General features: G+C 38.6%; 1 protein-coding gene across 1 annotated transcript; it reads left to right on the forward strand.

Moving 5' to 3' along the window:
• The first annotated feature begins 5,571 nt into the window (after nucleotides 1-5,571).
• Nucleotides 5,572-25,691, forward strand: LOC104076542. Its single transcript, XM_009577445.1, has 5 exons — nucleotides 5,572-5,993; nucleotides 11,798-11,861; nucleotides 18,990-19,097; nucleotides 20,212-20,269; nucleotides 25,537-25,691. The coding sequence occupies exons 1-5, from the start codon at nucleotides 5,572-5,574 to the stop codon at nucleotides 25,689-25,691; spliced, it is 807 nt and encodes a 268-aa protein (XP_009575740.1).
• The last annotated feature ends 536 nt before the right edge of the window (nucleotides 25,692-26,227 follow it).

The raw sequence follows: 26,227 nt of genomic DNA on the forward strand, positions 1-26,227 counted from the left end.
TTTCTTTTTAAAGACCTTTCTGTTGGAAATGGACTAATTTGGAAACCATGAAGGGTGTATAGGTTTTGCTTACTTACTAATTGATGTGTAGAATGGGTGGGAGGTGGACTGAGGCAAATTAACCCTAGTGCTCTCAGCTGTTAAATTATAATTACCTTTGTTCTGAAAAGATATAGGTGTCACTATAGTTTTAGAGGCATTTCTTTTGACTTTTTTTTCTTCTCTACTAAATGGAAAAGGGAAACTTGGATGACTAATTTTTGAAATTGAAGCAACATCTATTACGCTTTTAGCCATCAGATGTCACCAGAGTACAGAGAGTAAGCATTAGGTGATGTGGAACTGATGTATGGCTTTCCTTGGCTGTTTATTTTGGAGTGGGAAGACTCCAGTCCTGCAGAAGCTTTCTCAGATCAGTAGTCGCAGCATCTTGGCCAGCTCCATAATGGCCGTGACTCTCTTCGATGTAGAGTATTGAGCAAGAAATGGGTTCAGGACCTCGTCCCGCTTCTGTAGGGGCATTGACACCAAATGAAGTGGGGGCGGAAGCAAGCAAGAGGTGAACAAATATCATCACACAGTTCAATCTTGGTATTTCTGTGCTCGTTACAGTGGAATATTTAGCAGAGGCCTTGAAAGCAACTTGGGTCTTCACTGCACACTTAGCCACGGGAGTGCTTACTAGCTCACATACCCTCATTTGCTTTCCGCCGTTTGGGTGGTGTTCTGCTAGCCACAGTGCAGCGTGGACCTTTGCTCTGTTAGATGCCCAGGTGCTTACTGCTTTCTTGCGCATTACCGTGCGCTGCCCATGTTTTCCCATAGGCACTCTGCCCGCAGTGGTTGAGGCTGAGTTTGGGGATATTTGCAGGAGTTTCGGTACACACAGGTTAACTGAAGCACGGAAGAACCTTACAAAGATCTTTGAGAACAAGATGGAGGCTCCAATGAGTCTTTCAGCTCTAGGACTTTATGGTTTGGAATGTGAAAAGTTTAGTGACTACATTTTTTTAATAGTAAGATTTCTTTCAGTCAATCTGGCATTATAAATGGACTTTAGGGCAGTCCTAAGGTTTAACTTCAACTTCTAGCTATTGTATGCTTAGTCCTGATTACAGATCTTGCTTTCCATCACTAATGGTGCAAAGCAGCTGTAATAAAAATAACAATTTGACTTCAACTGCCTTATAGAAGTCAATAGTAAATATTTTAAAAATACATACATTCTGCATTTTCTGAGTAATTTCTACGTAGCATTGCTGTCCCAGTGCTAATATGAAATACCTTCATTCTTACTGGTGAACATCTCCAAAATTAAGCTTTAGAGGGGACCCACGAAATCCACCTTTTAGTGACACGTAAAGGAGGGAGACAGAAGGGAAGACGTCCCTTCTGTATTGATATCCAGAATCTGTTGGAGAGAGTAGTGAGAGATGTGACATAACAGATTTTGTTTAAGCATTTGATAGGAAGAAAATTTGTAAAATGTTCTCAGATCGTTTGCTTGAATGTGATCACCCTGATGTGAAATGAAAATTGCCGTAAGGAGTGTAAAATGAAAAATCATCATTCAGTAAGGGTATTTGGCACTGTGCTTTATAATAAAGTCCACTCTTTTCAGGTATTTCCAAGCTATGTTTTGTTTCGTTCTTGGACAGAAATTATTGGCAGATAAAAACCTTTTGGGGCTGATGGGGAAAGGTGAGACTTCTCCAAGCAAAAAGCCAAGACCTTTGTAACCTAGAAAAGGGGAAAGAGATTCCCAAATAGGAAAGTTGTTGAAACACGGAGAAAACTAGGGAAAAAATATAAACAGTGGCAAGAAAGCCAAAATGCCTGCGAGACTGGAGATAACAAAATGACAGGAAAAGAACTGATGAACTACTGAAGATTTGAAGAAAAATAGATTTTTAAAAAATGTTGGAAGGTGTGTGTTAATGGTAATTTTAAAAGACTGTCCATCCAGCTAGACTGAGAGAGAACTGGTTGGGCAGCTATTTGTAATTTTATTACAGGTGTTTGTAAATCTGCTAAAAGTCATCTTTCTTCAGGTTTCCGCAACGCCTCGTAATTGTGTAGAATAGTTTAGGAGAGTGAACAGTGGAGGAGGAATAGTCTGCGTTTCTAAGAGGTGAAGGTTAGACTCGGTATCAGAAGTGCTTTTGTCTGAGGGAAACTTATATGCATTTAAAGTTCCAAGAGGAACAAGTACAGCAGAAAGCCATCCTGCTCTGGAGGGCTTGCTGGAGGCGGGAAGCGGAGTTACTGATGTCAGGAACATCCTCATGTTCTTCTAATGCAAAAGTCCTCAGCGGGATTTTATGAGTGTCCAGTTCATGACAAGAATGCTTTGGATGTCTTGCAAGACCTCACAATATCAGATTACACCTGAGCAAAGGGGAAACAAACTGTTTCTCTGGGCTCTGTGCCGGTATATGTGTGAATCTGTTTCTCTGTGTTGTCAGCACTCTCTGCTATCTGATAGAAAAACATTTTTTCCTGCATTTCACTCCTGTTTTCTAGCTTTGCAGGTTCTTCAGCTTATAAGTAAGGAGAACTGACTGTCCTGTTCGAGTCACCTGCATTTGTATCTTAACTTGGGTGTGATCTGAACATCAGGGCTAAGCAGGTGAAAATGAGGGGTTAACTTGATGTACTTCCTTACCCAATTCTAAATCTACGAGACAAAATGCACCACAATTTATTTTGAGCCCAGCTGTATTGCTATGTCTGTCCAAGTTTGTTGCCTGAAATATTTTATTTGTTCAGCACTTTCCAAATGTGTTCCATAGGGAATGAAAGGATTCTTGGATGTAACCGTTCATATTTGGAAGCAGAAAAGCAAGTAAATAAGCATTGCAGGACCTCTAAAAAATGGGTATCCTAGAAGTATAAATATGGTCAAGAAGGGAAAGGAGCTAAGAAGGAAAAAAGCTGATAAAGCTATTCCTCTCTGAGGGGGTCAGAGGGGATTATATTTCACTGAAAATCATAGACCCATGTGATCCAGGAGGTAATACTAGCAGGATGTAAATGTTTACAGCAGTATTGTATTTTAGAGTAACAACTTTCTTTTTGTGGAATGTTGACTTACGGGTCAAAGAAAAAAATACTTGGACATACAGCAGATTAATAAACAATGCATTTATCATTTTTATAGGGAAAAATGAAAGATGGGATGTTTTGTTATACTTGCCTTCATTGGATTGTAACCACATGTTCCAGAAATGAGCGTTTAAAAATATTGCATGTAGCTTTTTTTACATGTTGCTAATTTATAGATATGACCTTTTCATATTGTGAAAAATAATCTTAGTCTTCCTCAGTATTTGGCTTTCTTCTTTGATTAAAATCCCAAGGTGGGATGAATGTGCTGTGTGACTGAAATTAATCTGTTAGCCTGAAATTGCTGGAGGCATGTTGGCATGCCGACTGCAGGCAAACACTGGAGATTGCCTTGATTTGAGGGAAATTGTGTCAAAGTAGGTTTGCAGGACAAGTAGGTGTAGGAGACAGTTTGTAGTAGTTACCTTGTGCTCTCGGAGCCAAATTTTGCTGTTTCTGCTTCAGTGCTCTCAGTGGGGGATAGCTGGAAGTTTTGCTGGGAGGATAATTACAGTATTTTCACACAACTGTTGATTTCTGTCTTGATGGCATTTGTTTTATTCATTGTGCATGTTGATAAAGTGTGCATGGGTGTATGTATGTGTGTGTATATTTATACACACTATGTGTGTGTACATACATACACATATATAAACGTAAAAGGTATTTTATTCTAAAGCTAGTCTGCCTTCTAGAACAAAAAGGGGCTGTTTTGGGAGATGCTGAGTGCTTCTCCTGAACAACATTTTCAGTTAAAGGCCTTGTACTACAGAAACGACTTCTGAAGTCTTTTCTTGGTTTTCAGTAGAGAGATTTTCTTGTATTTCCTTGCATAGGTTAGGATCAGAAGTAAATATTGAATGAAGAATTAGAAATCAAAGGTGAGATTAAATCTCTTGTGTGTTTGAGGGCCATATTGTTAGGTATTTCTTCTTCGAAGTTCCTTCACTAATTTTATTGGAAAGCACTGCATCTGAAACTTTTTATCAGTTACCAGCTTAATGGAGAGGTATAATTCTGTTCTTGGTTGTATCAGAATAAATACTGTGCTTCTAGTGGCTCTATTTTCAGAAAATTAATGTGGGGGTTTTTTTTTTCAGTTTAACCGAAGGAGATTCATCTCTTTGTGGCTCTAGATAACTTTTCAGTTTCAGCAAAGAATCTTGCACCATTCTGTGAGTGGTGGATATTTTTAAAAATCCAGTCTTTTTCAAAATAGTGCAAAGAAGTTTTGAAAAATAAATATTCTCTAATCAGTGTTTAGCGCTGCTATCGCTGTGTGAACACAAAGACTAGCTTCTACGTAGGAGTAAATGAAAATCTACCCTTTTGGATGTCTTTTTATTGTTTTTTCCAGCCTTGATTCTGGCTCCTGCGACCCCCAAAAGAAGACAAATCTAAAAATCCAACTTAAATTGTCAGAAAATACGATACTGGAATGAAGAAATGACTGCAGAAATGTTTTTCACAATTTTCAGACCAGCTATTCTTCAGAATAAAAATCAAGATGCGGAAAAAAAATTATGGGAGAGAATACCTAACACACAAACCCAGACAAGAAATACCATCCAGAACGTCCTGTCAGCTGAAGTCATATGACCCAGCATGTTCATTACCTATTCAGTGTATATTTTAAAACCAAATAAAGATAATGCATATGTAAAAAAACCAATATTTGTAAAATCTGAACAGAACTGATGCCCATTGTAAGCAGAAGGATCGTCTCTCTCCCATCTGTTTGAATTCTGTTTTTTCCTTACAGAATATATCCAGAAATGTTTCAGAGTGTTAAATATATAGCTGGGTGTAACAAGAATTACAGAAAACAGCAGCGAATGTGGGCATTGAGGGTGGCATGTGAGACTTCAGAAGCCAGGACTTAAGTTATGGGAAGTCATCCTGAATAACCTCTATTTTTGTTTGTCTTAGTAGGTGGTGTGCTTGGGAGTGCAAATGCCTTAACTAAACTTTTGTCACAGGCCAGGTGCTTTGGTTATTCATGTTTTCTCTCTTTTTTTTTTTTTTTTTTACCTGGACAATGCAATGCTACTTCTGTATAATATGTTCAGGTGTAAGGTAGATGATCATTATATTTGGAAATAAAGTAGGTGTGTTTTTCTTATATAAAAGGTCTTAGTTCTCGCTTGAATAACTGACGCTGATCATTGATGGTTAGCTGTAGTTACTATCTCTTAACTCTAAATATTTGTCATTCTTGCTACCTCTCAGAAAGCTGCTTCTCCCCAGTGCTGCTCTTAGGCTAGAAGAGATTAATTCATTTACTTACTCAACACACTGAAGTGTGCAAGTGGAGAATATGGGAGATTTTTGCGTGACTTTTAGAGACATAGATTTCAAAGCCTTCTTACCTGTTGTACTCTTGTTTGCCTAGACCTAATGTGTTATGTGGGACCCAAGAGCGATAACCTTAGGGCAGAAAAGCCCGGTAGCCTTTTTTCGGGGGCCATGGGCCATGGGGCGCACAGAGGATGGCTTCTCCCCCTGCCGATCCGCAGTTGCAGAGTGGGTTCCAGGGCCCTGGCAGGGGAGAAGGGGGGAAGCCCTGAGCCTGCCAAGCTGCCCCGAGTCAGCACCCAGGACACCGGAGGGGCTGGGAACCCCTGCTGTGGGCATGGCTCGCTGGCTGCGGACGGTTGTTGCTTGCCAAGGGCTTGGATTTGGAATGTTGCAGAGGAATACGCCCTGGGGTTGTTGCTGCCTGGCCCCCAGCACGCTTCGTCCTTGTCCTCGGAGCCATGCTGTGGCTTTTGGTATGCTGGAGATGCCCCCCCACCTGCAGTGCCTCGTGCCCACTTGGGTCAGCAGCGGGGTAGCAGCTGGGGACCAACTGCGCTGCTACACTGCGTTATCCTTCTGCTGGGAGAGAGGTGAGGAAAGAAAGTTGTAATTGCATTTAACATAACCCCTCTGGTCTCAGATCAATTTAAAATGGCTGTTTGTTATTCGCATCTTTATTTTTATTAGTAGAAGACAGAAGCATATTAGTAAAATGATGAATGACATGTTTGCTTATTGTGGGTATTGATTGCTTTCACTTTGTGACAGGACTGAAATGCACACACTTGAGAAAATCCAAGTAGACTTTATGCACTTGACACGTTCGACTGAATTGCAAAGGTCTAAGAATTTGTTCTGGAAATTAGTTCAACATGACATGTGTCTGAAAGAGCTGCTCTTTTGTTACATGTATTATAGGGCTGGATTATTAACTGAAAAACAGTATCAGCAACAAAAATGTAGTAGGGGATTTGTGTGAGATTGCCCTTTGTCCTGCAAGCTGTGGCAGAAGCAGAAGTGTGAATGAACTGCATAGGAAGGAGTGTTGAGCTCAGTCTGGTAATCAAATGTTCTGTTATAGCTGACACTTATCTTGTGAGTAGGGCTGAAAGTCAAGTGCCTACAATCAGCAGAGAAGTGTAGATGCATTTTCATTATAAATTAAGTAGTCTAATTGTATTTGGTTGAGTTTTGTTGTGTTTTTGTTTTTTTTTTTTTAAATTATATTAGGCCCTTTCCTGGCAAACAGAAGTATTTTGTGATGCTTTTAAAAGGGCACGTGTTTTGTACGTTGTGAGAGTGCGGTTGTGGCTCTGATGGGACCTGACAGTCCAGGCACACCCTCGTCAACCTCTTCACTCTGTGATTCAGACTTGGAACGTTCTTAGGATTTTAGCCATGTGTTTTCAGGCTGTCTCCCGTGCTGCCACTTGGGAGCAGCTTCCCATAGACCCGGCTGGCTCACCGCTTGTGGTCAGCCCCTCCTTACAGTGCTCTGGTCTTCTTGTACCTTTAACAAAAAGGAATTCTAAAAAAGCCATAAGAAAAAAAGTTATTTTGCTGGGGAGGGTGTGTGTCCCACTTCCAGTTGAACTGTCTTACTAGTTTTTTCCCTATGTCATAGGTTTTCTTTTGTCTCCTGTCCATATCAATCCCTTGGGACTTCCCCTACCCACCTATATATTTGGGTTTATTTTTTTGCCTTCTCAGTATGCGTTGGTAGAGCTTATTCTATGAATGGTGTTTGTAGACAATAATGATTAAAAGAATTAGTAATATCCAAATTCCTCAGGGTAAAGATTCTTCACCTGAACGTAACACCATGCTAGAGGACAACTGACAACCCCTGCTTACTTTATTCTAGTGGATTTTTTTTAAGTACAGGCTAAGATCCTCACTTGTGCTTGCTGTTTCATAAGGGGTTGTGGTCGTTTGGAAACTCTTGCTGAGGCTGTATTGGAAAATTAATAATTTATTTTCAATTGCTGCATCTTTCTTTCATTTTCTATTGCAGCAGAAACCTTTTCAGAGATTAAAGTATTACTGAATGCATTAGAACAGTTTCTGTGCATTTTCTCATCCATAAAATTAGTCACATTAGGTGAGATGCAGTAGATACCTTGTGAGTAACCTGGTACTATTTCCAGATAATGTTTACAGGTAATGAGAAATGCATGGGAATATTTGACAGTGACTTTAAAATTGTTTCAATAAAGCCTATAACATTAATAAAATATTGAGAGGGACAGGAATAAATTAGGCAAACTGTCTCACTTTTTAAAATGTTCTAAAATACATGAATCCTGTATATATGAATACACGAATCTTATTTTTGAGTTCTTTATATTCAGATTAAGTGTTTTGCATCATGCTCTTTTACATTTAAAAAGTCATGTAGCAAGATTTATAGATGCTATAAATCTAAAGGAAGTTTTTTAGTCCAAGAGGGAGGAGAGGATTGGAAGAAAAAGCAACGATTTCATCAAAAGCTTTACTATTCAGTTCTGTAACAGGCATTCTACATCTGCTTGTCATTCGAAGAAGCCCCAAAAGATGAATGGATAGTTCATTCATTATACGGTGCCAGCAGGGAGTCACCTTATTCAAATAATCTGACTGGTACTGTCAGTTTGGCAAAAATCCAAGTTTTAAGTGATAGTCCTTAGATTTTTGTGTGTGTATGTGTTTGTTACTGCAGCATCTTTAACCCTTAGGGACAAAGGATACAAAGGAAATAATCCTGTAAAGTATTGAAACTTCGGCGGGTGCTGAAGGCGTTTGGTGCTTTGTGTCGACAGGTCCACTAATGGTTTTACAAAAGAAAGAACGAATAAGTGTTGGTGACTTGACACCAATGATTCCAGTAAACCCTGGCATCTCTTAGAAAAATAACCAAGAGGTATACCAAGGCAATGTATGCTTGCAGTATATTAAGGTTGTTGGATCTAGCCTTCTGATGGAAGAACATGAAATCTGTAGGAGAGACTTCTCTGATAGTTACGGGCATTCATTCATTTAAATTCTGGCTCCAGAAAGTTATAATTACACTTCTTTGGGAATCTGTTTTACTTGTTGCTGCTGAGACTTTTTGGTACTTTGACGTGTATGGGATTAAAGTTACAAATGCTGTGTTGTCAAAGTCCTAAGTCATTACTGTGTTTTGATGAATAGCATTTAGAACAAATAAAAGTCTGCCTTCAAAATGGTTTTGCTCAGTCATTCTGCAGTGGGGTGAGCACTTAGTCGTTCAGATAATACTATATAACGATGAAGAGGAGTTTGATAGAGACTGCTAGCATGGATGTAGAATATTGAATGCGAAGGAGGTATCTAGAAAAAGAGAGGCCGAAAGCTCCTTCGTGACCTCTCTGTGGTTCTGTACAGCCACGTAAAACGGACCTGTAAAGAGCAACAGGGGCACGCTGCTGAGTGACTGTCTCAAGGGCTGCGGCTGTGCTTGTGGGGAGCCGAACAGCAAACCAAAGTCCTAGGTGCTTGGCTTTCTTTTTTTGTTCTAGGTCAGTAGGCAGATTTTTAGTGGTTAACATTGCCTGCGATGTTGTGAATGGTTCACTGGCAGACTTGAAAGGTAATAAAGTGATAGCTAAACAAGTTAAAGTTCTTGTAGTGTCTTCTTTCAGTAATTTGAAAGGTCTAGCTTCAGAAAAGTTTTCATCTATCCTGTTAATTGTGAAATGTCTAGGAAGAAGGTGTGGATTTCTTATAAATGATTCTTTAATGTGCTGCTTAGTATTAAAAGACGTGACAAAACTTCTCTCGGTGGGGAAGAATTTGTATGTGTAGTTTATGAGCATGTATTTATACCTGGACTGCTTCTGGTATCCAAATCAATGAGCAGGTCCAAACAGCATTTCTGTTCCTTTTTTATTGTCTACAGTAATTTTCCACTGAAGCGTATTTCTTCCCAAAATTACTCTGACATGAGCTGCTAATCTAGAATGAGAAATGTGTGCTCCTCTATCAGGAGGCTGGCTAAAGTTGTGTCATTGCTCAACCTTGAAAATGAAGCAGCTTTCCCCAGCTGGCAAAATGAAGATTTCATTCGTGTTTCTAGCTCTGAATCATCCCCAGGTATTGCACCTTAAAATAAAAAACCTAATGTGCGTGTACAAGATTCTAGACTCTGTTTATAGGAATCAAACAGTAGGTAGTTTTTTCAGTCTCCAGGGCTGGCTTTGTAGGTAGGAAGGTAAAGAAGGCACTAGCAAAACATGTGCTTTCGTCTGAAATATGTCTAATTTATTTTTCTCCTGGTGGTTAGTAGGAATGCCTACAAAATATTGTGCAACAAAATAGTGATTTTTGTGCAGTAGAAATGAAAAGATTGTTACTTGATTGTAATGATCTGTACATAATGCTCCTCTTAACCTTTGACCAATGCAGCTATCTAAACTTCCCAAATGCTCCTAAGAATCCTAAGATAGTGCATAAGCTGTTATTTTTAATAATTCAAACACAGCAATACTTTCATACATTAGCGAAATACCTTTCCACTTGTGGGACTTGGGGGGAAGGAGAGGTTGGTTTCTGCTAGAGGATGCTCCATGGTATTTCTGGTGTTCTGCCTCTACTCCTGATAGTTTTGGTGTCATGGCTGAAATCAGTGGGCTAAATTAATCATCCACAAGTTCTAGACGGAGGTTTGCGGCACGCTGGTACTGGCTCTTTTGGATGTGGCCTTTGGAGAGTGTTCTACCATTTTGAAGAGCCATAGAAATTAAAATTTGGGGACAACTGAGTTTTGTGTAAGTAAAAGAAGAAAGGTCATGTGATAAAGCAGTTGAGCTGGGACTCTGAGTATATGGTATGCAGCCTCTAGGTTACTGGCGACAGCGGAGGAGTTTTCTTTTGGTGTCAGCAGAGACAGAGAATTACGCCTTGTTTTAGTCGTATCAGTTGGGCATGCGAGTGAAAAGAGCACACCTAGTACCGATGTGCAGACACCAGGAATCTTGCAGAGAAAGGTCCTTCATCTGATCATTTGAACTTGCCCTTTCAGTTCGCAATGGGCTGTGTTAGACACTTAGTTATCTCCCAATTAAATTGGAAGGCTGAATTATTCTGTATAATAAGATGCGAGGCAGCTAAATGTAAAGCACTATAGCTTTTTTCATAGTATTGCATTACTGAAATTGCCTTTTTGAGGCGGAGAGTGGCGTGACTGACACGTACCTCCTTCCTTGCCTTGCAGAAGGATGGAGAAGGGGGTGCTGAGGAGTAGCTCCCGGTGACAGTTCCTTGGGTGTAACTGAGCTGCCTTCAGCCGCGTGCACACGAGGTAGCAGTGGCGCCCAGCCAGGTGCTGTGCTTGGTTAAGGTCAGAGGGATGGCCAGGAGTAAGTATGAGGGGAAGTAATAAGGATTATGCAGTCCATACAGTCCAGTTAATTGTATCTGTAACGTAACTCTCCTGCCTTCAGTTTTAACAACAACAAAAAAAAGTGTATACTGTTTTCCCAGCCCGTAAAGCATGTAAGTAACTTTGCACGTTAAGAGATCAAAGGGAAAACTACCCAGTGTTACCTGAATAATGCAACATATTCAGTATTTTCTACAGGAAAATATGAGGGGAGGGAAGCATCAAAATCTATGTCTTGTTTCTACTCATCTGAAGTAAGCCTCTTTACTTGAACTCGCGTATTTGAGGTGTAAGTTTTGCTCTGTCTGTGCTTTCACGTTTAATATTTCCTTAGTGTCTAAAAATTTACAGAACTTCAGTGATGTTTTCTTAACTCATATAACTGTAAGCTAAGACAGCATCAGGAAATGGGATTAGAGTCAGGAGGTGCTTTTAACCTTAGATTTCACTAGATTTTTTTTTTTTTTTCCCCCCTAAATGAATTTTTATTTTGGTCTCACTGTCCACCAGTCAGAAGTAGTTTCTTAAGACAGAAATTTCTGCTGACATGTCAACCTCAGACTCTGTTACAAAGTTTTAATTTGATGTCACAACTGCAGGTTCAAAGCAAGGTCTTGCTTAAGACAGATAATGATGCTTGCTTAAGACAAGACTCAAGACAGATAATGAATAGATTAACCAGCTGTATTGCACAGCTCTAATTATGATGTTATCTACAAAATCAAACTCCTCGGGGTTATAGCTATATGGCAAAAAAAAAAAAAGCACATTTGATATCTTTAGTGTTGATCCAAAGTGGCCCCAGAGGTACTGAGTCACATGAGTAAAGGATTGTGAATATAGCTTTGAATGTAACCATGCATCATTTCTTCTTGTTTAACAGTGCATTTTAGACTACTCTTGCTTTTCAAATATTTTTCTTGCCTTGGAATATTTGAAAATAGCTAGTTATGTAAGAAGGATAAATAAAAAGCTCTGTGTATTTATAACTGATTTTCTTTTTTTTCTGAACAGGAATGAACATCTGCATAGATGCTCTCAGTGCAAGGTTGCTAAATACTGTGGTAAATCTTGTCAGGTAAGATGAAAAATAGCAGCTCTGAAGGGTTGAAGAAAACAGGCATTTGAAGACTTTATTTACAGGGTCTCCATGCACTTCGTGCATTGTCATACCTCCACACTGCAATTTCTTAGTTGTAGTTATGGACAGAGTGTGTAAACATGCTGTCTTGTTTTATTTGAATATTTATAGAGTTGCAAATATAAGATTATAATGAGTGCAATAGACAAAACTAAGCTGAAACATGGTGTTTGGCTGTGCTTGGTTAGAGGGGGAGGAATAATTCTTCAGCTTTGCTGGCTGTAGGCTGAGGGCTCTAAGTCAATTTTGCAGTAAAACAATTTGTATTTCAAGAGTAATTTTTATGATGGTAAAGTATATATTCCAGTTTTTTTAAGAGGAAATAAGGGTCAAGAATGTGCAGAGAAGAGAAGAGCTTGGGCAAAACTGCATCTCTGAGGAGGGTATCAAGAAGATGGAGCCAGGCTCTTCACAGTGGTGCCTGGAAGGAGGACAAGGGACAACAAGCTTAAGTTGAAAGAAGAGAGGTTCACGTAGGATATAAGGAAAAGCTGTTTCACCCGCAGGACAGCCAAGAGGTAGAACAGGCTGGCCAGGGTGTTTTTGTCGTCTGCATGCTTGAAGGGTTTCAGGACCCCACTGGATAAAGCTCTGAGCTGGGTCTGGCCCCAGAGCTGACCCTGCTCTGCAACTAGAGATCTCCATAGATCCCTTCCAACCTGAATTATCCTGTGATTCTATCCTATGAAACAGTTCTTAAAGGTGTTCAAACCTAAACCCTTAGCTTTTATATTGGGCTTGTATTGTCTCTTAAGCACATGTGCAGAAGTTGGCAGGACGTGGTACTGAGTGGACACGCGAGGGTAAATCACTGTGTAAGGTCTAACCAGGAGAACCAGGCACCTGAGATTCGAACCATGAGGGTCACCTCACAGAACCCTCGAATTTTTAAATGATTCCTCTTTGCTTTGCATTGTGATTTCTGTTTGTTTTTCTAAATAGAGAAAAATGAAGAAAACCAATTAATGGTCAAAACGGACTAGTAGTGATACTCTATTAAATGTATATGAATTTAACTTTTAAAATTAAGTCCTTGATATTCAATAATGCGCTTCTATAAACAATTCTGCCTTAGTATAATCTGCAGTGTTCTCAACATGCCAGAAACCCCTCCTTTTTGGGATTAAAACATGGAGGGAGAAGGGAGGAAGATATGTCATTTTGATTCATTGTATGGCAAATGTGTGCAATGAACATTAGGCGCTTACTGTAGCGTCAATAATAATGCCACAGATAGATTTATTGTGGGAAATCATAAGGAAAATATGACTGTGAAGAATATAAAAGGCCAGAGTATTTGCAAGGTAAGTTTAAAACAAATATCTGCCAGGAGAGTCATTGGTAAAGCTTCTATTGACGAGTCTCTAATGTCAAATGAGACTGTGCTGGCAAATCTGCAAGGTGTAATACAATACCCTGTTCCAGCTTAGGTGTAGTAGCAATGAAAGTAGGAAATGGGGCTTCCTCCTTGGGGAAAACAACTACGTGAACGTGCTTGAAGGATTCACACTGGATAGCCTGAAGCCATGTTGGGTATCTTTGCTTTGTGCTTCCAGCTCTAGGGTTCGTGTCCTTGAAGCCATCCACAGTTGTCGGTATTGATTTCAGTGGGACAGGCTACTGCTGCTAAAAATAATCTGCATTTAAAATGCTGTGTATTTACTGTTACATAATATCTTGAACTGTTACTATAAATAAATTAATATTGAATTAATATTATATAATATCCTGTGATATTAGATAATAATTGAGAATAACTGAAAAAATGTTGCTTTCTGGTCAAAACAGTGAATTTACTGGGACTGACAACTGAGGACAGATGATTCAGGTAAAAATGAGACCAGCCAGATCTGTTTGCTTTTGAGGACTGTCCTCTAATTCATATTTCTTTTGATAAACTAGCTAAACTACTGTGCAGTTCTGGTTTTATAGCAGCTGTTAGCAAAGCTCTCCTTGGCCAAGCCAAAGGCTTTGTGCTCTACTTAGCTTCTGTAGCTTTAGTGCAATTCATTAATATGTGCACTTCTAATTGAACTAACTGCTGAACAAAATAAACAGCAGGGTATTGAATGAAATTGCAGTTTGCCCATTTAAAAAAGTGAATATTGGCAGAACAGGACTATTTTAGTTTTATAAATACAGATAACTTCGAAATGCAAATTGTGCGGTTGGATTTACAATTTACACTTAGTTGCAGAATGATTTGATTATTTTTTTGATGTGTGTTAAATGAATCCTACTACTTAGCTTAGGCATAAAAGCTGTCAGTTTTCTGGAGTTTTCTGGTTAATACATTAAATGAAATCAGAATTAATGTAAAAATCTGATTTAAAAAAAAAGATTAATCTGAGTAGCTGAACTAGGTTTAGCATAAAGGTGGACTTTGTGATGGAAATTTCAAAGTAAATGCAGCAGGGGATTTCTATGTTAGGATGTACCAAAATGAGCCATTTTTAAAGCTGCAAATATCTTGTAAAAATCTTCATTTGATTTAAAATGTCAGGTCGTTAAGAAAAACTGTCTTCGGGCTAAACTATAGGAAAAGAAATAGTCTTTTGAAAGATGTTCCGTTTTTGGAACTTCCTGTGAGAATTGTTATCCTTTAAGGAGATATGTGGGCAGAGCCAGGACTCCTGAACAAAACTATACGGGAATTAGAATTTCGATTTGTAGAAATCTCCATAATGTCAATATTGAAAATTTCAAGTGAGTTGTGCCAATTTCAGAATTTCCCTTTATTTGTTTTTCAGGCCAGTTGAAGCAGTCTGCTTTCACAATTAACACTTTAATTTACTTCAGAAAAATTAGAAATGCGGGACTGGAAATTATCACAACAGATCCTTTGGGCTGACCTTTTTCAACTGAATTCTGATTTCAGGATCAAGTATATGTAGACCTTTTGTTTTTAAACTTTTTTTTTTTTTTCAGTTGGACCTCATTGCCTTTTGCTCCTCCTTGACACTTCTCTATTGTAGCCCCTTTCACACTTGTTGATGCCCAATTTCCTGAAGCTGCCTTCTAGCAGTGTTATGTTGCCTGGATGTCCCTCCAAACGTAGAGTTACCACGTCTGCTGCTCCTCGTAATCACTGCTGTGATCTCCCCTGGCAATGTTTGTTAATTTGATACATCCCATAGATTGGAGATCAGTGATACAGATGATAATGCCTGACAAATGGGAGAGTCGCTTCGGGCAGAATTCAGAATGTGCCATTATCAAGCATTATTGAAATGGTTTAATTAAAAAAAAAAAAAAAAAAAGACATTCTGTAAAAATTTGAATGATCCTTTGGAAATTATAAATTATGTCTTTTTAACAGATCAAAACCTTGCAATGAAAAAATATCCCACTTTGAAATTTTTATTTTTATAAGCTCTAGTCTTTAACTGCTTTTCATTAGCACGTTAATCTGCAGGAAGCATTCGTGTTTTTGATTCTGCATAGGAGATAAGGGAAACCTTCATTTCATAAACATTGGTTTAGGATCTTTCATGGGGTTAGAGACCTTTGGGAGTCAGGGATAGCATATGTCTGTGCAAGAATAGACGCACATTGGCAAAACAGCTCAGCTGAAAATATGCAAGACCTTGCAGGCAGATGTGAGGGGTCTTTGCCCGTGCCCTGAGCCATCAGGAGGTGATCTTGGGCCTGGGTTGTCCAGTGAAACCCAGTGATGCATTGGTGTTTGTGGTGCTGGTTTGGGGGGGCAGCCTCTCAGCTGCCACCAGTGAACAGCTATATGCTGCACTATCTCCTAAGCCTTGTGGGTGCTGACCCTTTTCACTTGGGTAGAGCCTGAGGAATTGCACTTGGGATACGTTGAGCTTGGATGAGAGGCAATGATTTGGGAGGAGATGAAAGGAGGGATACTCTTTCTGAGTTACTAAGCGTAGTGAAGCCTGGAGGAGGAGGGCTGGGTACTGCCCTGCACTGTTCACTTGTCTTTCTTTGCCTCCTTCTGATAGCATTCATTTCTAACGGGGAAAAAAAAAATCTGTTGCAAAATTGGAAGACCTTCTCTGGCAGGGAGGGGGAAAGGTCGTACCAGGTAGCCGTACCTCTTCACTGTAGTATTTATACTCATGCTGGATGTGGGATATAAAAACCTTGACTGAAAGCCAGGATACGCAGAGTTAAGAAAACCTCCCATGAAGAACTGTGGGACTAATATAAGCCCACCAATAAGTATTGTTAGAGACCGACTCTAAAAGTAGGTCTCTCCAGGGTCACAAATTTTCATGGTTTCATGTTGTTCTGTAATTTTATCCTTGTTGTATTGGTAGTGAGAAGAAATATTGTTGAATTTCATTATATTTAATGAATTTGGAGCTTTTCCCCCTCTCCCTGGCCATCTGGGAGGAAGCGAATGGCAGTCTCTGTTCCAGTGCTCCTTCTGCAGAGGAGTCAGACTAATTCCTTTTTGGCATCAGTTTCGGCCGAAGCGCTGTTTTGCAGAACTTGTGTGTGTTTGAACTTGGGGTTCTCACGTGCGAACACATCTCAAAGAAATGTGGCATATGATACTATGTGGTACCGCATATCTCATCTCATTAGGGCTTTATTGGTTGGGTAAGCTATTAATCATTTTGATGTCACCTCCAGCATGTTTAAAATTCTGTGCAACATTTATGTATGTAAAAAATTTTACAGATAAAGGCTTACTCCAAAGAACAATTTTAGTTTGAGTGGGATAAAAATGCCAATATAATTATATTAACAGAATGATGTCTGGACATTTACAAGCATGACCTTGTTTCTTCTAGACAAGAATAATTCTATTCAGCACTAACTTTTATTTGTCAGACAGCATGTGACACTAACTGTATTTGGATTAATGCCTTCTTGGTGTCATTTTTCCCCCTTGTAGAATTATGGGTAAAGGAAATGAAATCGCAAATCTCCTATGTATCTGAAAGAAATAAAAAGTCCAACTTATTTATTATATGTAAGCCAAAGGGGAAAAAAAAACCCTGAATGAAATAGAATAAATGCTACTAGTGCTGAAACCTAGTTACCTGAAAAAATTCCCCCACTTAAATGCAGCTTAAGAAAAAATTGTGTGATAGCCTTTGTAATCTTTATAACTAGCATGTCAGCATCTACAGGTGTGATGTGCACTTGCACATATCACTGCCATTCCCTCTTTTTTTTTTTTTATTGCTGAACATGTAATTTCTTTATATTAGACATTTTATCATTTTCTGTGTGGCAGTTACCTGACAGAAGCTGTTTTTCTGAGTTCCTTTTTTTCCCTTACTGCATATCTATGAGAAAATGTCACCTTCAGAAGCCCTTGGTTATTCTGAGTTCTTGTCATTGTAGCAATTTTTTGTTGTGCCCTGTTTTTTCAATTTGCTTTTTAAAAGAGCTTGTAACAGCTGGGTGGCTTCAAAATACACTGTGAATATATAAATAAAATATGTAAATATGTACTATGTTAATGATACGGGCTTGGAGATTTTGTAAATTACAAACAGAATTTTCAGCTTGTAAAGACAGAAGGCAAAAAAAAAAAGGTGATCAGAAATTGACTGTCTTCCAACATGTTTCTTTAGCTGAAGACTCATTCTTGTTGCTTTTCCACACTGATCTGGGGGGAACAAGGAAGGGAGGGGAGGGGGAAAAAAAAAAAAACCCCAACATATTCCAATATATAGCAGCTTTCCCTCACCTTGTCATCCTGTCTCTTCTCTGCTATGGAAGTGTTAGTATTTGTCTACTACTCTAATAAAAGTGGCCCGTGAAACAAAATTGCAGGTTCAGGTAGTACATGCAACTAAAATATTTTTGTTTCAGTCTTCTATTTTGGTAAATTTTGGTTACAGCGCCCATTCCTGGTCTGAACTGTGAAAACATCATCACCAGTCCTCCCAGCCATGGGCATTAATGCCTCATCAGCTCAGGGATCTTTGGGGACAGTTTTTGCAGCATGGAAAACTTGACCATTGTCTTAGAGCAGCTGCATTTTGGTGAAGTGGATAGACTCTGAAGGCCTCTGTGGTCTTGACTGCTGAGTGAACGCTTGCCTAGAGTGTTGTGTATGTTGGCGGAATTAAGATAGAGGAAATTTTAGCATCCCTTCTAGTTCTCTCCAATCTTGTGAAGTATGCAGCTCCATCTCTTCTTACCACAAAGAAATAAGAATCAGAGCCCATTTATTTATCTAATAAAAATTTCAGCTAGCTGGAATGGTGATATCAATTTGAGCTAAGCTGATGATGCTATTTATAGCATATTCCATAAAGGTAAAGAAGATGATTTCTGTAGCAGGAACATGGGACAAAAAATGAAGGTATTTGTTCTAGGTTTCTGTGCAGTTTTCATTCTATCTTTACACGTTCTTTTTGTGCATTAAAGGCATCAGAGACAATGTTTGAAAAAGTATGGTACGAACTATGTTGTCAGACAGTAGCATGAAGCAGACTGAAGTAAGGTTTGTATTGACAAGGAACTGGACTGGGAACTCGATCATACAGTTTTTTGCTTGTGTTTCTCTTAGGTTTTCTTAAAGGTAAAGTTAAATTCTGGGGTAGCATAATGGTGATACTGTTGTGTCCTGTATCTGCGCTGCTGTAGCTCCAGTGTTTATAGTATCAATTACACAATTAATTATGTTAGAGGAGGGAATGGCGTGATGGGGTTGGTTTGAGTAGGCAACCCAGCCCGTCCCTTTCCACAACACTCATGTTATAGCAGCAGTCTTAGACTATGTTGGTAAAGCATGTGTGCTGCTGTTTCTTTGGCAGTCGGCATCCGAGGTTGCCAGAGTCAGTGGACATCAGCACCCGGGGAAGGTCCCTTTCCTGGTCCTTTGGAGCTGACTTTCAGCTTTGCAGCCATTCCTCCCAGCCCAGCTCAATGGCTGTGATGCTGTCGTGGTTCTGGATCCCCAGGTCCAGCCCATGGCGAGGCTGAGCGTGTTTGTGCGCGTATATAAATATAAATAACTCTGTGTATATATATATATATAAAATATATGTGTAGATATATAAAAAAATAGGGTATATCTTATGTAAAATAACATGCAGCTTTTTCTTTCTTTTCCTTTTTAAAAAATCCTAATAGAAAGAAGCTTGGCTGGACCACAAGCAGGAGTGCAGGTGTCTTAAGAGCGTCAAGCCTAATTTTCCTCCAGACTCTGTCAGACTTGCTGGCAGGATTGTTTTTAAACTAGTAAGTGACATTCTTTTAGATTTATTCAGTGTAGCAGATTCAGATGAATACTTTCTCTCTCTACATTTTTAATGTAATTAAGAGCTAGAAAGCTGAAGTGACTGGGATTGCTGAACAAAATTGGACTGCATATTGTGTTACAAGATTACTGATTAATTTGCAGAAGTGCTGAAAGGATCAAGACATTCTAAAATGGACATAATTAAGCTCAAGGGACCTGTTTATTGACTTTCTCTTCCTATGACTATGTGGTAGCATTCTAAACTAACTTCTGCCCGGAAGGAAAACACAGAGGGACACTGTTTTTAATTCGATACTACTGAATTTACTGGTGCTTTTCCATTAACTTCATTGGGTACCTCATTCAGCCTTATTTGGATGAGTGGTAAGGACAGAAACACTGTTAGCTAGCCCTTCCTTTAGAGGGCACAATGCCATGCTTTCAATGTTGGGTTCTCTTAATATCAATTACTTTTTTTTTTTTTTTCTTTTTCTAAACTTTCTTGGAAGTCCTGGGTGTTTGACATTCCCATGGTTTGATTAATTTATGCAGACTAAATTTTCTGTTAGGTTAAGCAGCTTATGACTGTGTGGGATTGTAAATCAAAAAGGATTTGCCCATTTTTTTTCTGACCCTGCCATGATGATGTCCATCTTAGATAAAAACATGTGCATTTGTTGTGGACAATGTTGTGAGGTGATAAAATATCATTTAATATCTTAATTTGTACATTGTTGGGAAGAGTGTGTGCATGATTGTTTTTAAAGGGCAAATATGTACCTAGCTGTACTGTGCATTAATTATAGTCATATGCCATCTGAGACTGCTAACCTCATAAATTGCTTTCAATTATAGTGTGAAGGGCCAAAGTAAATTACTAAGGGTAAGCTGCTGGGGGAAAAAAAAAAAAAAAAAAGAAATTAGTGGAAAGTGTTACAATTAAAACTATTTTTATGATAGTTTACAGCAAGTATGGAATGACCAGATTTATCTTGATGCTGTTAGCCTTACCTAATTATCTTACAGGCGTATCACATTGAATAATCAATCTTGTAGAGTGTTTTCAAGATAAAGCATGCTATGTAAGTGTTAATTATCTGTTTTTCTCTACAGCTTAGACAATCAGTATGCCTTTCTGAGAGACTCTACTCTTTTTCAGATCTTCAGTCAAGTAAGTAATTGCCAACCATATTGCAGGAAATGCTTCCCGGTTCTGTTTTACAGACTGGCCATCTGATTTTCTTGCAGCTTGCCTTCTGAAGGTCCACTCTGTAGAACAACAGAATCAAAGACAAAACCTGCTAAAACCTCTGTAGGGAAGAACATTTTTTTTCAAAGATCAAGGAAAAAAACATGTGTGTCTTGTTCAAGCAAAACTTTCACCTGTTTTTTTGGCTTTAATATTTTATCTAATTTCACAGTGTACATTCTGCCTGTTCAGTTTTTAATTTAGCCAATGTTTGCCTTATTACATACAGTTCCAATATTTTTATATTCATCTAAAAAAACACATGTATTGTTTACATTGAGGTTTTACTTTTTTAATATGTATGTGCTATTGCATAAAGCTTCAAAATAACTTCCAGAAAAAGGAGAGAAATCTAAAATTTACAAGGGATATGTGTATGTCTGTCTTCCACATGACTTTTCAATGGAGAAAAAAAGATAGAATTGTGCAGATATTATTTTTGTGGTTTCATAAGTTTCAACTGCTTGCGTAGGAAAAGGATGCTCATTATAATCTCTCAGCAGAGCTAATGCCGAAATAGAAAACATTTTTTCCAGATTTTGCGGTAGCTTAAAGGTTAAAGACTTATAAGGGAAGAAATACATCCTTAGTTCATTCTTGTATCTTGCTTAAGGGGATTTTCTAGAGTAATGTGAATATTTTGATTACCTCACATTTTTTAGTGTTATTCAGAGCTTTGGCTATAAACCAGCTTGATCTATTGATAGACTTAGGTAGAAATAAAAAACACATAAACATAAAAAAATACAATAACTAGTATTGCGTTTTACTTCTGTACATCCTGACATTCTGCCACCTTCTCCCAAACTGCAAGGGCAATAAGACAACAAATTAAAAGGGATAGAGGAAATGCATTTCAATAATTTAAAACACCAGGATTTTCTGCCGTGGATATTTTCAAATCCTGTAACAGAGGTTTATGGCAAATTAGATGAATATCTGAATTAAGAGCAGCATTTCCAGGTGCTTCAAATGAAGTTAAAATGATGAAGACTACGAACTTCTATGCTTCATACCACTGCTGGGATACAGGGAAACAATTCTTTATGGTGCTCTATCGTACCATCGGCTGGTTGCACAGTGGCACAGGAGGAACTGGAGGGAAGGGAAGAGCTTCCCTTTAAAAACTAAATATTGATTGCTTGCACAGCAATTTTCTCTAGTATAGGCAAAAATTTTTGTTTAACTGATAATTCCGTACAAACTGAGGTTTCTCAGTACCCCTCAGGAGATGATCTCAGCTTCCCTTGACTTGACTGGAGACAAGGGGAATAGTGTGATAAGTTGTCTGGAGAGAAGCTTGGTATTGAACAGGCCTGAGCTGCAATGGATAACTGGTACAAAAATCTGTAAAGTGGCCGGAAGCTTCTACTAAAATTCTCATTCTGAAGGAAATGATGATTATGGCCTGTGATATAGGTGGGATGACTGTCCTCTCACTAATACAGAAACTGCTGGTCCATAGCAAGTTAATTTAGGAGGAAGCAAATGAGAGATCCACATCTAGTGTTTCATCTGTATTTACTCTAAGAGCTTTAATAACAATTCCTGTGTAATCTTCCTAACTCCAAAGCGCAAGGTGTTCAGGATTCCTAGACATTAACCGAAGTTGATACTTTACAGATTACAGTACAAATGACCTATGATGCTTGCATAATCTTATGTAAAGGTTTTGGCTAACTCCTTCCTTTTGCTGTTTTCACAGCTTCCTTGCTAGAGTGAATAGACGGTGTCTATGGTTTTGCAGTTAGAATAGTCCAAAAGAGTGTTTTGGGATCGTATGACAACTTGTAGTAACTGTGATGATTTTTGCTGCCTCTTCTCCTCAAAAAGCTACTGTTATTTCATAACATTTTTCCCATTTACTACACAATTTACAGATGGTGTTGATAAGGATTTACTTTCCTTTAGGACTTGGTAGAATCCATAGGAAAGTCAGAAAGCATTTTCATTTTTCATTAGAGGCCTAAGTATATAGGGGAAAAGATTTCATTGGAGGGAATCACATGAACTAGAAATACAGGTTGTGATCTTCTGAAGCAAAAAAACTTCTCAGGAAGCATCTGTATGATATAAGATATCATGTTTCAACATTAATCAGAAATATGACAGATAGAATTCTAATTGATACTCCTCTTTCGCCTTTCTTTCGCCTTTCTTTTGCCTTGTCCAAAATATTTGAAAATCGTTATTGTCACTATGCTGTCTGAGTCTCCTTTACACTATTACTTTTCAATGTTACTTTATATGGTTGGGTGATTTTCAGCGTGGGTGACATATAAATAAAACCATATAAAGTTTTATACACGTATCAAATAATTATCTGATAAAATATGTAATGCATATATTTAAAAAAAAAAATGTGAAGGCATCTAGCCCTTTATGAAGTTCTATTCCCAGCTCCATAGTTCCTTCAAATTAATTGTGTACTCTGAAACTCAGATCAAATGGGAGGGGTGTCTGTGTGCATTGTTACTTTGCTACTTCTTGCTTTCACTTGCCAAGATTCAGTATGCAGAAAAGAGTTTGTGTGCTGTACTATGGGCAGACTTTTTGCTACTTTATTTGTATCAGTATCAGAGATGCACAATTAAATCCCCATGCCTTATTTAGAAAACTTTCCACAGGCCTTTTATAGCATTTTCTCTCCCACACCAGGGTTCTTACACAATTGAAAAAAGTTTTTTAAAAACACAAAATGAAAACATTCACGAATTTCGTTTCACTTTGCTTTTGGCTTGGCTTCTTGATGTTCTGTGAAAACCAGGTCTTGATTTGCCATTAAAGATTCCATGGGACTTTTTGCTGGGCTCGTTAGCTCTGATGTGTGGGACAGATTCCAACGTGGATAATTGCATTCTGCTCCTGCCTCTGTGAATTCTCCCTGAAGTTCCAGTACCAGAATTTGGTATTTTTGTTCACATCTGTCCTAAACTGCAGTGTCCATTTATACTGTGCTATTTACACGATTTCTCTTCTCCGTTCTAGAGGTGTTTTATCTGCTAATAGTGAAGCAAATCATGCCTTCCTCTCTTTGTCATAATACGTTTTGCAATGTGCGTCAGGTAGTTTCAGATGAATGACATGATGTCTTGAAAAATTACATTTGAAGGAAAAAGCATCTTTAGTTTCAAAGGAATATTATATAAGAAATGCAAGTGTATGTTTATGATTTTTTAAAAAATTTTTTTAAACTTGAGTTTTCCAGTCATCTAAAAGTTTGCTGCTTTTCTCGAAGACACAGTCCTCATAGATGTGATACTTTTCTATACCAGAGATTTCCATACATTGTGAAGAGCACACATGTCTGGATTTATAAGATGTACATTCATTCAGGCTTGCAAGATCACCCTCAAATGTCCACACTGTTAAGATGCACATGGGTAGTGCAGTGGGTAGCTAAAAAAAGGCAAATACTTCGGTTAAATAGGCTTTGTGCCAGGTATGGAGGGGCATATCTCAGCATTCTTAGTACTAACTGGTTTGAACTTTGTGAGGAGCTGAATCTGATTGCTCTGGGAGAGCATGTCTCTCCTTCCCTAACCCTAGTAGGGACAGACCACCCTTAAGATTCCTCTGGAGTCATTGCTTGCTCAGCACGTTGCAGAGTCACCCCAGGCATGGCTTGTAGATGGCATTTCAGCAGCAACGATCGACCATTGGAATAGGAGCAGATCTTGGAAAGTGTTACTTTATGCTGAAATGGAAACAATATACAATAGATAATATAGATGCTTCTCGAACTCTGTATGTAGCATGAAGAGGGGTACATTTGCCATAATATGGTGTACGAGTAGGATTGCATCATTCAGCTAACAAGGGTGGCCCTCAGTGGCTCTAGAGAAAGTCTAAGTAGAACCGAAGAGTTTGCAAATAAGGAAACCCATACCAGACTAGAAGCAAATTGTGGCTGGTTCCACCGGAAGACTCCTGGCTGGTAGCTAACCATGGGTATTGGCCATTTTAGTAAGCCAGCATTTAGTGATCTGCCAGAAGTAGTTCATAGGAGATTATTAAAGCAGCTCACTTGCGTGGTGTGTGTGAAATGGAAACTCCGTGATAGCCAGTTTACAACCTACAAAATAGCCAGTACCTTCAACCAGAGGGATGGCGGGTGGGATAGAGCACAGAAGCCCAAGTATCGTACACACTAGACAGCTGTTTAACCAAACCGAGTGACATCTGCTTTAAGTGAGTGACTAGGAGATAGCTTTAAAAAGGAACACAGATCTTGAGTTGTCCTACCAGCAGGCCAACAAGTTTAGATCTAAAGTTCGGGGAAGAAGCTTTCTTGGTAAAAGGTTATTTCCATTCCCATGAAGGAGAGATGTTTAAAATAAAATAACAATTCCCCATTATGCAGAGGTGAAATTGATTCATAGTGTATAATTCTCTTTGCCCTTTGATGTAGACTGATGCTTGAATCTGTTCACCTTCGCATTCTTCATTTAGGCCTCATTCATTTTGTGCTAACTGGCAGGAAAAAGAAAATGTGAAGCAGGTAATCAGGCACTGAGCTTACTAGGGCAGCTGAGTTTCACTTTGCATGTTACCAGTGACCTGATGCATGCACGATCAGGTCATGCATTAGAAAATAAGGCACTATGTTTCTTGCTGCTTCAGGGTTCCTATCCGTAAAGCCTGAATAACAGTGCTTTAGTATTTAATAAAGTGATATTTGCTTAATATTCTTCCATATCCATTCCATTTACCAGCTGCTGTGTATGAAACTACCTTTGTCTCTAAAATACTTTCCCTTTTGATCTGCCAGCATGAAGTGTTTCTGACTATGGGGAATACAGTATAAAAATATGCACTGCTGCAAGGAGGAAGGTACTGCTGCATAAACTTTCAAGCACATTTTTAATGTTACAAACCCAGATGCCTAATTTTTGTATGTAATGTCTTACATCTGCTTACACATCTGCTTTATCTATTGGCTTTTGATCTTTAACTCATCATTGTATTCATATGATTTGGCAGTAGCAACCTGATAAACTCTTCTGTGTGTTGATAGGTAGCTGTCACAAAAATGACAAATGTCCGCCCTGTGTCAAAATTGCCCTCTGTCAAGATTAATCCTGGGACTGGAAATGTCCAGACTGTATGGCTGCCATTGGATATTTTCAAAATGTTGATGAAAGGTTCTGTTTATGACATGATATACTTTTTTTTCCCTTCCCCTTAAGATATTGAACAGTTAAGTGAAGAAATGAAAGGCGGCCTCAGGCACCTTACGCAGACGTTGCAACTGTATCTGAAAACAGAGATCCAGGATGCGTCTCAATTGCCACCTGCAATTGATTTTTTTCAGATCTTCACAAAAGTAAGTGTTAAAATGTGATTGCTTGACAACTCATAAATTATCTTTTCTGTGTGCTCTTGATTTATTTTTAAGTGGGAGCTCAGTAGGTACATCCAGAATATGATATATGACAAAGTGAAATCAAACTACTTATTTTTTCTATTCAGTCAGTATTTAAGCAGAAGTATAGCTTTTATATAATTGTAACACTTCAAAATTAAAGCAGCAGCCAGAGGATAATTTTTCTTTTCCCTTTTTAAATTATCATGGTAAAGCTCCTGGGAAAAAAATAGTTGCATTAAAAACCAAACAAGTTCAAGAACAATTGAGTCAATCAACCTAAGTAATTTTTCCATAGAGATAAAGAGCATATAGCATCATTCTTCAGCCTAGAATTTTTCTGCAAAGTACAATATCTTATATTTGCAGATATACTCCCATTCTGTTTCGTCATTTAGTAGTATGTGCTAATGGATGTTGCTGCCAGTACTGTATCCCACAAACTGCTTTCTTAGGGGTCATGTGGATCATCTATTCTGAAAGGCTACATGTAAAGTACTTGAAATTAATTTCCA

Source organism: Fulmarus glacialis, unplaced genomic scaffold (assembly GCF_000690835.1).
Source record: "Fulmarus glacialis isolate BGI_N327 unplaced genomic scaffold, ASM69083v1 scaffold9825, whole genome shotgun sequence".
NCBI lineage: Eukaryota > Metazoa > Chordata > Aves > Procellariiformes > Procellariidae > Fulmarus > Fulmarus glacialis.